Below are 12,493 nucleotides of genomic sequence, written 5' to 3'. Positions count from 1 at the left end.
CCTGTTGTTTTACGCAGCATACAGTGCGATTTTATTTTAACTCTTGTCTCAGTTGAACTAACTAAACGAACACACAAATTATGGCATCTGCTGGTCTCCAGATGTTCGGCATCTTCCTGGCCATGATCGGGTTCATGTTGGACATTGTCATCTGCGCGCTCCCCATGTGGAAGGTCACCGCGTTCATCGGCAACAACATCGTGACCGCGCAGGTCTTCTGGGAGGGTCTGTGGATGACCTGCGTCAAGCAGAGCACCGGGCAGATGCAGTGCAAGGTGTACGACTCCATGCTGGCCCTCCCCAGGGACCTCCAGGCCGCCCGGGCGCTGGTGATCATCTCCATCCTGGTCATCTTCATGGGAATCCTGTTGTCCATCGCCGGGGGCAAGTGCACCAACTGCATCGAGGATGAAGAGGCGAAGAGCCGGGTGGCCATCACGTCGGGGGTGTTCTTCATCGTCGGCGCCGTCCTCTGCCTGATCCCCGTGTCGTGGTCCGCCAACGAGGTCATCAGGAACTTCTACAACCCCCTGATGGTGGACGCTCAGCGGCGGGAGCTGGGCGCCTGCCTCTTCCTCGGCTGGAGCGCCGCCGGTCTGCTGCTGATCGGCGGGTCCCTGCTGCTGTGCCAGTGCCCCCGGCGCTCCAAGGACCGGGCGTACTCCGCCAAGTACTCGGCGCCGCGCTCCGCCGCCAGCGGGGGGGCCTACGTTTAGACAACCAGCGGGACTTCTTCTGACTGACTGAGAGCCGAGTTCTTCTACTCTACAGTGTGCATGATGTTGTGTTACATCTTTTACGTGAGACATGATTTTAAATGTGTTATTTTATTGTTGCTTCATTAAACATTTTTAAATCCCTTTTAATCCTTTGGTCATCTTGATTATTTATTTTTGGGTGGACATGGCATGTGTATAGCTTCCATGCTGTGGCCATATTGTATAGGACTAAGTGTAGCAGCTGTCTTGAGCTAGGACAATCTTGTTTGAAAGAATACTTTAAAGGTGTGTATAAAATGGTTTCTTAATTTCAGTGGAAAGTTTGCACACTTTGTCTAACTATATTACTAGTAGCATGTGAACCACGGGACACGGCTAGCTACAATGCTAGTAGTGCCTCTGTAGCCTCTGCTAATGCTTTGTATTCCCCCTAGAATTTATTTGCAAAACCTCAATGTTTAGTGGGATACTGTTGTCAATCTTGCTGCGTGAAAGCAAATTTAGTTTTTTCCCCCCCAGATATGTCAAACTTATTGCTCGGCTAGTGGGTTGTCAAACTGGGAAGGGACACTAAACTGGCCATACTGAGGCTACGAACTATATGGCTCAAATGGGGTACATTTTATCTAGCACTTTGAAATATAACTATCTCAATGTGCCTGAGTGGAATGTTGTCATTACAATTTGAAACTGGGCCATTAACGATCTTAACCAAATGGTATGACACTTAAACAATCCTACAGCTCATCCTATAGTGTGCAGTAGGCTAGGAGTTTATATTTTTTTTTATTGTGTGTGAACCTCTTCAAAATTAGCTATTTAGCCTTAAATATGGCCGGTACACTTTCGTTTGGTATAATCTCTGAGAATGTGAACAGGTTATTTAACCTGTTGTAGCCGGCCTTAATTAGTGGTGCATTCCTTATAGGCCAGGCAATCTGTGAGGAGGGGGGGAAAGGGCCAAACCTATAGGACTAACTGCAACAAATATTTTGTTTTCAGATCATTAAACCTTTCCATTAACATACTAAAAAATCTAGGCATCTTAAGTGGTGGAACATTGTCAAAATCGGCATCTGTGCGTAAAAACTGATTTGTCTGGTGCCAAAGAAAATCCCCTGCCATATTTAGCTCCCCTTCGCTTTATTCGGGTGTATTATTGATGCTCTCATTGATACTATGTTTGTTTCTGAAGTGTGTGTGGTGTGAGATATATAGAGAGAGAGGGGGGGGCTTTGGTAGACTATTGCATTGGTCCATTCATTGAAGATGAACGCAATGCGACATCCTTTACTAGGCTCACCCACCAACAGTGCAGGTGCTGAACTGCTGATCCGAATGTATAGGTAAAAACCAAATTATGCGTTTGCATCAATAAAAAAATGGCCAAAAAAAAATTCGCTTGCGCACTTACGCGCGCTCGCATTCACTGGGGGCCTACAAATACATTCTTTCATGGGGCCCAGATTCTGGAGCTACACCCCTGCCTGGGTGTCCTCCTGAACACAGAGACCAGCCTTGACTCAGATCAGACCTTCCTCGGCCGAGCTACAGCCACTTTCCCGCACCTTCCCCTTACCGGCGAATGCCCCAATTCTGCAGCTTGCCGGAGACATCAGGCGGTAATGGGTGGGGAGAAGTAACCATAGCTCGATCTAGCCATGTCTGATTTGGGCACATGATGAAAAGGCCATTGAGCTCACGTCTGTAGCTTGTTGTGGCTAATATATTCTTACAATTAGGCTAATGGAACAAGAGTTTTCATATCCCCTCAGACAGCCATCTATCAATCACTATAAATAATGTTGAATAAACACATACTTTTACTGTTACATATGTTTACTCATAACATGTCATTTAGGAATCGACATGGGCTGCAAGATGCAAACAATGAGAAAAGTCATAAGCTAATGTTTGGCTAGCCGCTAGCATGACCACATGTGGGGACCAGGACTGAATCAAATAGACCATGTTAGGAGTAATAAGTGCAATTAAGATGTAAATCCATTAACCTTAAATCATATTTTCTTTCATGTGTTGAAAAAAACCTTTGCACCCCGTCTGGGAGTAACTTTGCTTTAGCTCTGTAGCCTACATTATTTGCATAGTTTTATAGTAAACCAAATCATTACATTTCATAATATGAGACTTTATAAACAATGGATTTGTGTGTTCATAGTAACCAGCCTTGAAAAGGTTCCGAATGGCCCGCTTTTGCAGTACGACTATTGGATTTACTGTATTTTGAAATGTCGACCCCCATACTTCCACACAGTAAGAAATGTAAGGAAGTATAAGTGAGCAGTAAATGATGTGCAAGGCTTTGTAGTTTAATATATCCTTACATTTATACAATATTGCTACTGACTTAGATATCTTTCCTTGAATATAGTTAACATGTTGTTTCCATGTTAATTTCTGGTCAATAACTACCCCTAGACATTTTATCTCAGAAACTCTTTCTATTTTTATCACATATTTTTAACTCTATATCCCCCTCTATTTATTTTCGATTACCAAAAACCATAAATTTAGTTTTCTTAATATTGAGAGACAATTTATTAACATCAAACCAAGTTTTGAGAGTTTCAAGCTCTCTTTCAATATCAAACAAAGGTTCCTTTAAATTACTTCCTGAGCAATATAAATTTGTATCATCTGCAAAAATAACAAACTTGAACAGTTCAGCAACATTGCACATATCATTAATATAAAGTATAAATAGTTTTGGACCTATCACAGATCCCTGAGGTACTCCACAGGTGATCTTCCTAAATCCTGACACAGTGTCATTAATTTGCACACATTGCTGTCTGTTTTCCAAGTAGCTCTTCAGCCAAGAGTTAGCTATACCTCGTATCCCATACTTCTCCAGTTTTCTCACTAATATGCTGTGATCTCTTCCTTCGAGAGAACGGTTAACCGACCAACGTGAGAGGACTGATTGATTGATTGAATTGATTGATTGAAAAGTTTATTAACAGATTGCAGAATGGGTACAGTACAGTACAGCTCACTACATACAATTGTTAAGAGGATGCAGACCTGAGAAAGACTTTCGTCTTGTTTCCATCAGGGTCCCCCATTTTCAATTCATCATATGACACACACGACATACAGATAGACAGTACTGCTACATCTATACATTTATGTGACATACCAGAATTGCAAATACAGTACTGTTTGTGATACTAAAACGACGGAGACTCTGCGAATTAGAAGTCTAGGTCGTGAGCTCAGGTAGCCGCACCGGCTATTAGGTAACACTGTCATCGTGAGTTAGCCTGTTAGCTTAGCTCGTCACGCGCACCAAGCTAACCGTGAAAGGAGGACGCTTCAACCCAAGGCTTCTACTGGACGCTTCCAGCAGACCAGCAGACCACCTACTGACTACCCGCATCATCCCGGCCGGGGTGAACCAGGTGACGGTCTACAGAGACCCCTTTTATCGCCGGAGAAGCACCGACTTCATGCTACATGCGTGCTAAAGCCAGCCACGGCTAGACTGTTTAACGTGAACTTGACATTGTTAGTAAGCGCCGTGGCGGCGAACTTTGCTAGGCACGCGTGTTCATTAAAGGGACAACCCGTGCTTTCTCCTGGTCTCAGGAATACAGCCTTTTATTTGCTCAGGCTCTCAAGGGAGTGAAAGGGCCATTGTGTTTGCGGCCACAATGTCCCCAAGCTACGACCGAGCGCTCCAACGGGGTTTTCTTTATTATTTTCTTTCTTCTTTTATTTTAGTAGTAACTTTAATGTGCCGGCTTAGTACAGGTGTGGGCCCATGCAGGTTGTATGTACACGTTCCAGGTTACCTGCAGGTTTGAACCGTGGTTTGTACTAGCTGTTTGTGGTATATGTTCCAGGGTACCCACGGGGTTGAACCGTGGTTTGTACTAGCTGTTTGTGGTATATGTTCCAGGGTACCCACGGGGTTGAACCGTGGTTTGTACTAGCTGTTTGTGGTATATGTTCCAGGGTACCCACGGGGTTGAACCGGGGTTGGTATTAGTATTCTGCATTGTGCTAACGCAGCACCTCCTTAAAGGGAACGTGCCCCATTTAATTAACATTGAGTAGTATTGTAATAACGTGTTTCTGTGACTGCTCAATTCCCATTTTTCAGTAAAGCGAGACTGATAATTGGATTTGCTGTGTGCGTGTGGTTTTATGGTGTCGTACTGTCTAACTTCTTTTAATCCCCTGTGTATTTCACCCAGCGGGGTAGGTGTTAAGTTCAGGTCTCTCCACAGAGAAAGGTATGGTACTGCTTTGGGGAGAATTACACCAACCACTACTTCCAGCGGGTGTGAGGGGGTGTGGAGCGTGCTAGGGGAGCGTGGGTGATTAGGGGTTACTGAGTATTGCCCTTAAGAGGCGGGAAGGACCAGTACACCAGTCCTAGGTCAGTAAATCCTAAGGCCCTATATATGTCACCTTTGCTAACCTTAAGCCTAGTACCTCAACACTGCAGTCGGGGACCCGGCTGGACTTAGCTCTGCCGGGTCCCTACTATCCGGTGCCAGTCGAATAGCACCCTCACCAAGTAGGGATAATCCACCCTTCTACACATGTTTCAATATAATTTTTTTTTTTTTTTTTTTTTAAATATCCCGTCCTCAGAGACGTTCTGGAGACAGAGAAGAACTTTAGTATTATTCCCCGAATGATGTTTTAACCACCGAGTGTCTCTGATCAGATAGAAGTCTCGTTTATACTGAAGCTCAAACAAAACAAAAACACACATCAATATGGCCACAAGGTGGCGCCAAAAGACTGAACAAGCTCCGGTTTGGTGTCACCAGTGAACCTCTGCACTGCATCAGAGACACGCCTGCCGCTCTGTAGAAACTACACCTACTGAGATTCAGAGTTTTTTCAGATTCAGAGTTTTTATTTGCCACATGGAATCATACAATCAGAGTTTCTTCATTACACAATCATAAATAACATTCCATGGACAAAAGGAGCAGGAAGAAGAATAAATCTTATAGTTACCTGCCCCTTATTCCTAAACTAAAGAAGTATTTTCTTAATGGTCGGCGTACAACCTAATTTATACAAATAATAATTTATACCATTATACAAGAAACTCACAATTCACAGTTAGACAAGGAAACAATTAAATAATAATAATAATAATAATAAAGAATAAAGAATAAAAGAAAAAGAGAAAAAAAAGAAAAGAAAATATCTCACTATTCAGATCACATTTGATTTTCATACTGAGTAAATATTTCTTTTTTATAATTTTTTTTGAATAAACACTACTACATCCCTTAAGCTCGCTATGGAGAGAATTCCACAACTTTACACCAATAACTGAAGGACACATCTGTTTAAGTGTGGTACGTGCAAACTGATGTTTAAAATTGTATTTTCTCGACACAAGAGTTCTCATATACTACAAGGAAAATGATTAAAAAAAAAAAAAAACACACACACACACCTCACTGTCATGACTACATCACAGAGAGAGACACCTCTGAGGGGCAGATGTTTATATCAGGGTGTTTGGCATCACCAGCCGGTCCCATATTGAAGTATGGGTAGAGTTTCTCAGTGAAGGTGTGTTGATAAGTGTAGATGTGAGTCATGTCTTCAGGGTCGTAGAAGGACAGCTTCCCCCCGTCATAGTCCAGCTGTACTCTGACCCTCTGGAGGCTCCTCTTCACTGTGAGGATCTCACCCAGACCATTATAGTACTTACCACTCCTATAACGTAGAGCCCAGATACCATGTTGTGGTGAATTCACTAGCCCCTTACTCTTCCTGTCAAATGACTCTTTAGCTACAGCTATAGCCCAGTCAGGATGGTCTCCCACCTCCACCTCCCAGCTGTGTTCTCCTGAGCTGAAGCTCTCAGAACCCAGAACAATGCCATACTCCATGTTCCTCTCTGGGTTGTCAGGGAGCGGCAGCTTTGTGTCTGTGCGTCTCACACTGGTCAGATCATTAGATATAGAGAACCGGGGTCCTGCAGTGTTTGGGTCCAGAGTGACAGGAGTGAACTTGACCCTCTCCTTCATCTTCTCCCAGACTCTGAAGGCCAGGTTGCCCAGGTGTTTGGCCTCGTCTATCAGCGCTCCTGAGACCAGCTGTGGACGAGGCAGGTTGCACTGAGCTCTGGAAGAACATTCAAGAGTCAGTCCTGCTGTCTGTGGGCTTAGCTTCAGAGCCGCAGAGAAGAGAGAGAGAGAGAGAGAGAGAGAGAGAGAGAGAGAGAGAGAGAGAGAGAGAGAGAGAGAGAGAGAGAGGAGAGAGAGAGAGAGAGAGAGAGAGAGAGAGAGAGACGGACGGACGGACAGAGACGCTCGTGGGTTTCGTGCAAGAACCGAGTCCGACTTCAGAGCAGAAGCACACGGACTTACATTGGAACAGCTGTAAATGCCTACTATTATTTATAGGGCTGTCAGTTTATCGCGTTAATTAGATTAATTAATTAAACAGCAAATTATCGCGTTATGAAAATTAACTCAAAATTAATTAAAAAAAAATTAAATATTTTTTTTTTATCTCATTCATTCCATAAGAACGTAGAATTACTAGGCTTGAGTAAATTGTAATGAACCAAATGAGAATATCAATACAAAATGTTTATCTTTGACTGTGAATAACACCATGCTCAAATTGACCAGACCTGAAAAACCTAAGCAAATTAATAGATGGAAGATGATTAAACAGAAGGTTTTGTAGATACAGTACTGAATTCTGCCATCCGGACACATGCAATTTGAAATATGATTATAGAATATATCAGGCATGAAATGGGTATGCGATTAAAATGCGTTAATTAGATTATTTAATTACAACTCCTGTAATTAATTAGATACATTTTTTTTATCGCCTGACAGCACTAATTATTTATATACATATAGAACTGCTCCACGTGGATTTTAATATATCATGCTTTAAGTACTGTAGTTTTAATGTAGTTGGTGTTTTTTTATATAGTGGTCTTTTTACTGTAGTTTTAACTATTTTTTATAGTGGTGAGTGTCTATGTATTGTGACTGTATGTTTGTCTTTCAACCACTGCACAAATGAAGTTCCGAAAGGAAAATAAAGTAATTTAAAGTTGAAGTTGAAGTTGAAGTCAGTCCCTGTTTGAAGATAAAAAAAAATTAAAATAAGATGTCCAGTTCCAGTGTCCATTTTGCATGTATAACCCGTTATTATCTCATTAATTAGAATGTTAGAATGCATTTTAGAATGATGAAATCAGTGTGATGTACTCCTGAAAAAGTATAGTAATATGGTTTATTTGTATTGGGAAAGATACGGACACATTAGCTGGTTGAACAACATCTATATGTGTGGTAATAATACATATATTGTGGGGCGCCCTCGTGGCGCATACCATAGTGCCTCGCGCACCTACGCGGCCGACCCGGGTTCGATCCCAGCTCCCGTCGTTATTTGTCGCATGTCCTCCCCACCATAGATATCTATAGAACTGTTCTATATATATCTATGCTCCCCACATATCCTCCCGTTCGCCCTCTCCTCTGTCGGTCCTGCGTGACCAATAAAGCTTTAAAAATGCTAAAAAAATTATACAAAAAATAATACAGATATTGAGTGTATTTCTGTGAAAATGCGCGTGGCTCACGCCTCTGAATAAACCGGAGCGGAAAAAGAACTTTGCTTCCCGCCCGCGAGTCACGCACCCACCCACGGCCGTGGTGAACAGCGACGCCCGTAACCCTTTCACTGCCACACGACAGAAGGTTAATCTTTTACTATCACACAACCGACGGTCGCCGGGTTAACCTTCTGTCGTGTGGCAGTGAAAGGGTTAACATGGGAGCAGTCAGGGAAAGAGAGTCAGAGAGAAAGGAGAGAGAGAGAGAAAGGAGAGAAAGATAGAAATAAAGAGAGAAATTGAGAAAAAGAGAGATAGAAAGAGATAGAGATGAGAGAGAGAAAGAGAGCGACAAAAAGAGAGGTAAATCACTTACCTTTTCAGTGTGGTCTTGTAGTTCTATGGAGGTAAAGACAGATCAAGTTAAACACTACACTGTAAAAACTGAGCGTCATCTGGTCACTTTTAAACTATCAGCTAATTGTATTCAACTAAAACTGTGTAAATGCAATTCATAAATGGTTAAAATGCATTGAATTCAGCTCAATTCTATTTCAAACGGCACATAGTCTTATTAATACTTATAATACTTATACTAATAAATATGAATTAACCCCAATCCCAGTTTTTACAGTGTACTAAACATCCTCAGCATCATTCCCTATATGAACAGAAGAGAGACCAGTCCTGACCTGCAGGAAGGAGACGTGTTCAGCGTTCTGCTCCTGCTCTATGGCTCTGATTTTGTCTGAAAGTGTTGACATCTCTCTGTCCAGCCCCTCAATCTTCTCCTTCATCGGCTGACCCTTCTGCTCCTCTTCCTCCTTCAGTGCAGCTACCCTGGCCTCCTTTTCCTCGTGGAGAAACTGGAGAAGCTTCTTAAACTCCTCCTCAATCTGCTCCTCTGTGTGCAGGGCCTGGACCTGGAGATTATAAGATGAGATAAGATATTCCTTTATTGATCCCCTTGCGGAAATTCAGGCAGCATAGCAGCATGGGGGATGGGGGGGGGGGGGGGGGGGGGCAAGGGCATAATTTTGTTTTCAATGGTGGCGGTGACACATTTGTGGGGCGTGGTCAGTGGCTGTAAGGTCGCGGGGTGAGCTCAGAGATGGAACAAGCAGCCGTTTTCCGTGTGGTCCAAGTGCCGCGTCGCGGCTCCGTTTATTATCGTGTAACAGGCACGTGCACACATAGAGGCCAAGGGGTGCTTGAGCACCTGCCTTTTTGAGCCTCATCAAAAAAGTGCCCTTTTTGAAAAGATTTTTTTTTTTTACCGTTACGCATAGACTGCCCTTCCAACTGAAAAATGTCAGGATAGAATCAAAATATTAGGTAAAGAGAGAGAGATGCCCCATATTCCATTGCAGTTTGCACGGCCTCCTCAGCGTGCCTTTCCGCGGACCTATATATTTTATGCATAGCGTGGGTGGTGATGATGATGATGATAGAAACCGCTGTGGCGCATACAGTTGAATGCTGGTATTACACTCACTGAGGGACACGAAGAAGTCAAGTCCGATGGGATTTGGGAATCTCAAATACAAATCGGGATTGGAATAAAAAATGCATTTATATTAAACAATACAGAATATACAGCACTTCTTGGGGTCTGTAGGGTAAGCACTTATTCCCTCCCCCCTGAACATTTATGGAGATGTATGGGCCTTTTAAGTCAGTGATAAAAGTGTCTTTCAAGGATAAGTGAGCTCCTGCACTGATTATTATAGTTCAATATTCAATATTTGATCACCAAAACCCCCCAAAAGGCATAAAAAGGGGGCCCCCGCCCGAAAAGGGCCCTTAAAAATCGAGCTTGCACGCTACGCGCGCTCGGTTAATATATACACACAAGTGTAGTGCCCTTTTCAGCCTTTAGGTAGTAAAAACAACACAAGCAGTGTAAACAAATAAGTTTAAGGAAATAAGTCAATATAATTTACTATCTAACTAACTATACAGTATTCACAGTGTCATATAAGGTGCAGTATGCACGAGGTAGTGTTATAATTTACTATCTAACTAACTGAAATATACAGTAGGGGGGTTAAAAATCATGTCTCTCCCACAATGGACTACACATGTACAATATGTCACTTATTTTTACTGTGTGCAGGTTGAGTGCAGCTACAACCTTACAGTAAATCATTTATCATGAATACAGCATATTTGTACCTTTACGTGTTCTGCTGTGCGGACGCATGTTTGTTTGATTTCTTTAAAGGCCTGTAGCTTGTCACGTAAGGTCTTCAGTGGAGCCTGGAGCTTCTCCTGCAATGGAATTCATTCATTCATTCATTCATTCATTCATTCGTTCATTCATTCATTCATGGTGTATGTCACTTGAAAGATGCAAGTCTGAGGACTCTGTGCTCCAGCACCGGTTTCAACACACGGACTGGAGTACGTTTGCCACCCAGGCCACCCTGGACTCCCACACTGACATTGACTCCCACACTGACATTGACTCCCACGCTGACATTGACTCCCACACTGACATTGACTCCCACACTGACATTGACTCCCACGCTGACATTGACTCCCACACTGACATTGACTCCCACGCTGACATTGACTCCCACACTGACATTGACTCCCACACTGACATTGACTCCCACGCTGACATTGACTCCCACACTGACATTGACTCCCACGCTGACATTGACTCCCACGCTGACATTGACTCCCACACTGACATTGACTCCCACACTGACATTGACTCCCACACTGACATTGACTCCCACGCTGACATTGACTCCCACACTGACATTGACTCCCACACTGACATTGACTCCCACACTGACATTGACTCCCACACCTCCTACGTTGTGGACAAAAATAAATCAACTCCAACATCAGTGTCTGAATCGAATCCCATTTAATTGTTCTGATTGTCTAATGTTTCTGTATTCATTAACAACGTGACAACAATGTTTACTCTGTGTATTTATTGAGTATAATTAAAGATTGAATAAATTAATATAATAATGATTTTGCCATACCTTGTGATCCTCCGAAGCTTCCTCTATGGGGCAGCATTTGTGGCCCTTGTGTTTTCTGGAGGACTGACACACCAGACAGATGGGCTGGTGGTCATCCAGACAGAAGAGCTTGAGTTTCTCACCGTGCAGACTGCAGAGCACCTCCGGACCTGCTGGAGCTCCCTGGCTACTCTCCCTGAAGGCCTCACACAGGTTCTTCAAAGTAAAGTTACGAGGAGGATCTGAACTTGAAGAGACTTTCCTACAACATGGACAGTTCTTGTCTTCTCTGTCTGTCCAGTATTCCTGCAGACAGGCTTTACAGAAACTGTGGCCGCACGACACGACGACAGGATCTGTGTAGATGTCATGGCACACGGAACAAGACAGATCCTCTTCACAATGAGACGAAGCCATTTTATCACTCAGTAACACTCCCTCCTGTGGAATGCTCCCTGAAGTTTACTTTAACTTTTGTTATAAACTTACTTAGATTCAGTCAGCAGCTGGTTGAAGTCACTGTTTGATCACTAGTCGTTCCTGTGTTTGTCTAAAGCTAGTCTTACTCCTTCAGTACGAGCTGTGGGTTTTATCTGGAGCAGGCGGGTGTCGGTCGATAAGGAGTGTAGAAACACTGATGTTTATCACCTGTATATCAAAGGTTATAATCCTAGTTATGTCATTACTGGCAAAGCGCCTTGCTTCGCCTATTGGACTATGCTCGCGCATGTGGGCGTTCGTTGAAAGAACTTTTCATGCACCTACCATTCACCTAGCCACGCCCTCCTCTCTAGTATATAACCAGGTGAAGTGACATCACCTCTCTAGTATATAACCAGGTGTAGTGACCTCACCTCTCTATTATATAACCAGGTGTAGTGGCCATGCCCACCTCTCTGAGCAGGGCAGGAGAAGCCCCTCTGAGCAGGAGAAGACCCTCTGAGCAGGGCAGGAGAAGCCCCTCTGAGCAGGGCAGGAGAAGCCCCTCTGAGCAGGAGAAGCCCCTCTGAGCAGGGCAGGAGAAGACCCTCTGAGCAGGGCAGGAGAAGACCCTCTGAGCAGGGCAGGAGAAGCCCCTCTGAGCAGGGCAGGAGAAGACCCTCTGAGCAGGGCAGAAGAAGACCCTCTGAGCAGGGCAGAAGAAGACCCTCTGAGCAGGGCAGGAGAAGCCCCTCTGAGCAGGGCAGGAGAAGACCCTCTGAGCAGGG

The 12,493-nt window shown here is 43.8% G+C and overlaps 2 protein-coding genes across 2 annotated transcripts; one reads left to right on the top strand and one right to left on the bottom strand.

Annotated features, from left to right (window-relative positions):
- Positions 1-80: 80 nt before the first annotated feature.
- LOC311245945 (claudin-like protein ZF-A89) lies at positions 81-716 on the top strand (the record flags this gene model as incomplete). The annotated part of the gene is made up of 1 exon (XM_084335973.1): positions 81-716. The coding sequence occupies one exon, from the start codon at positions 81-83 to the stop codon at positions 714-716; it is 636 nt and encodes a 211-aa protein (XP_084192099.1).
- A 5,465-nt stretch (positions 717-6,181) lies between these two features.
- Positions 6,182-11,702, bottom strand: LOC311245900 (E3 ubiquitin-protein ligase TRIM35-like; the record flags this gene model as incomplete). The annotated part of the gene is made up of 5 exons (XM_084335925.1): positions 6,182-6,845; positions 8,681-8,703; positions 8,997-9,227; positions 10,480-10,575; positions 11,307-11,702. The coding sequence occupies 5 exons, from the start codon at positions 11,700-11,702 to the stop codon at positions 6,182-6,184; spliced, it is 1,410 nt and encodes a 469-aa protein (XP_084192051.1).
- Positions 11,703-12,493: the final 791 nt, after the last annotated feature.

This window comes from Notolepis coatsorum (genome assembly GCF_963971535.1).
Source record: "Notolepis coatsorum genome assembly, chromosome: 19".
In the NCBI taxonomy this organism is placed as follows: domain Eukaryota; kingdom Metazoa; phylum Chordata; class Actinopteri; order Aulopiformes; family Paralepididae; genus Notolepis; species Notolepis coatsorum.
The sequence above is the reverse complement of the archived record's forward strand: the minus strand, read 5'-3'. Positions and strand labels throughout refer to the sequence as shown.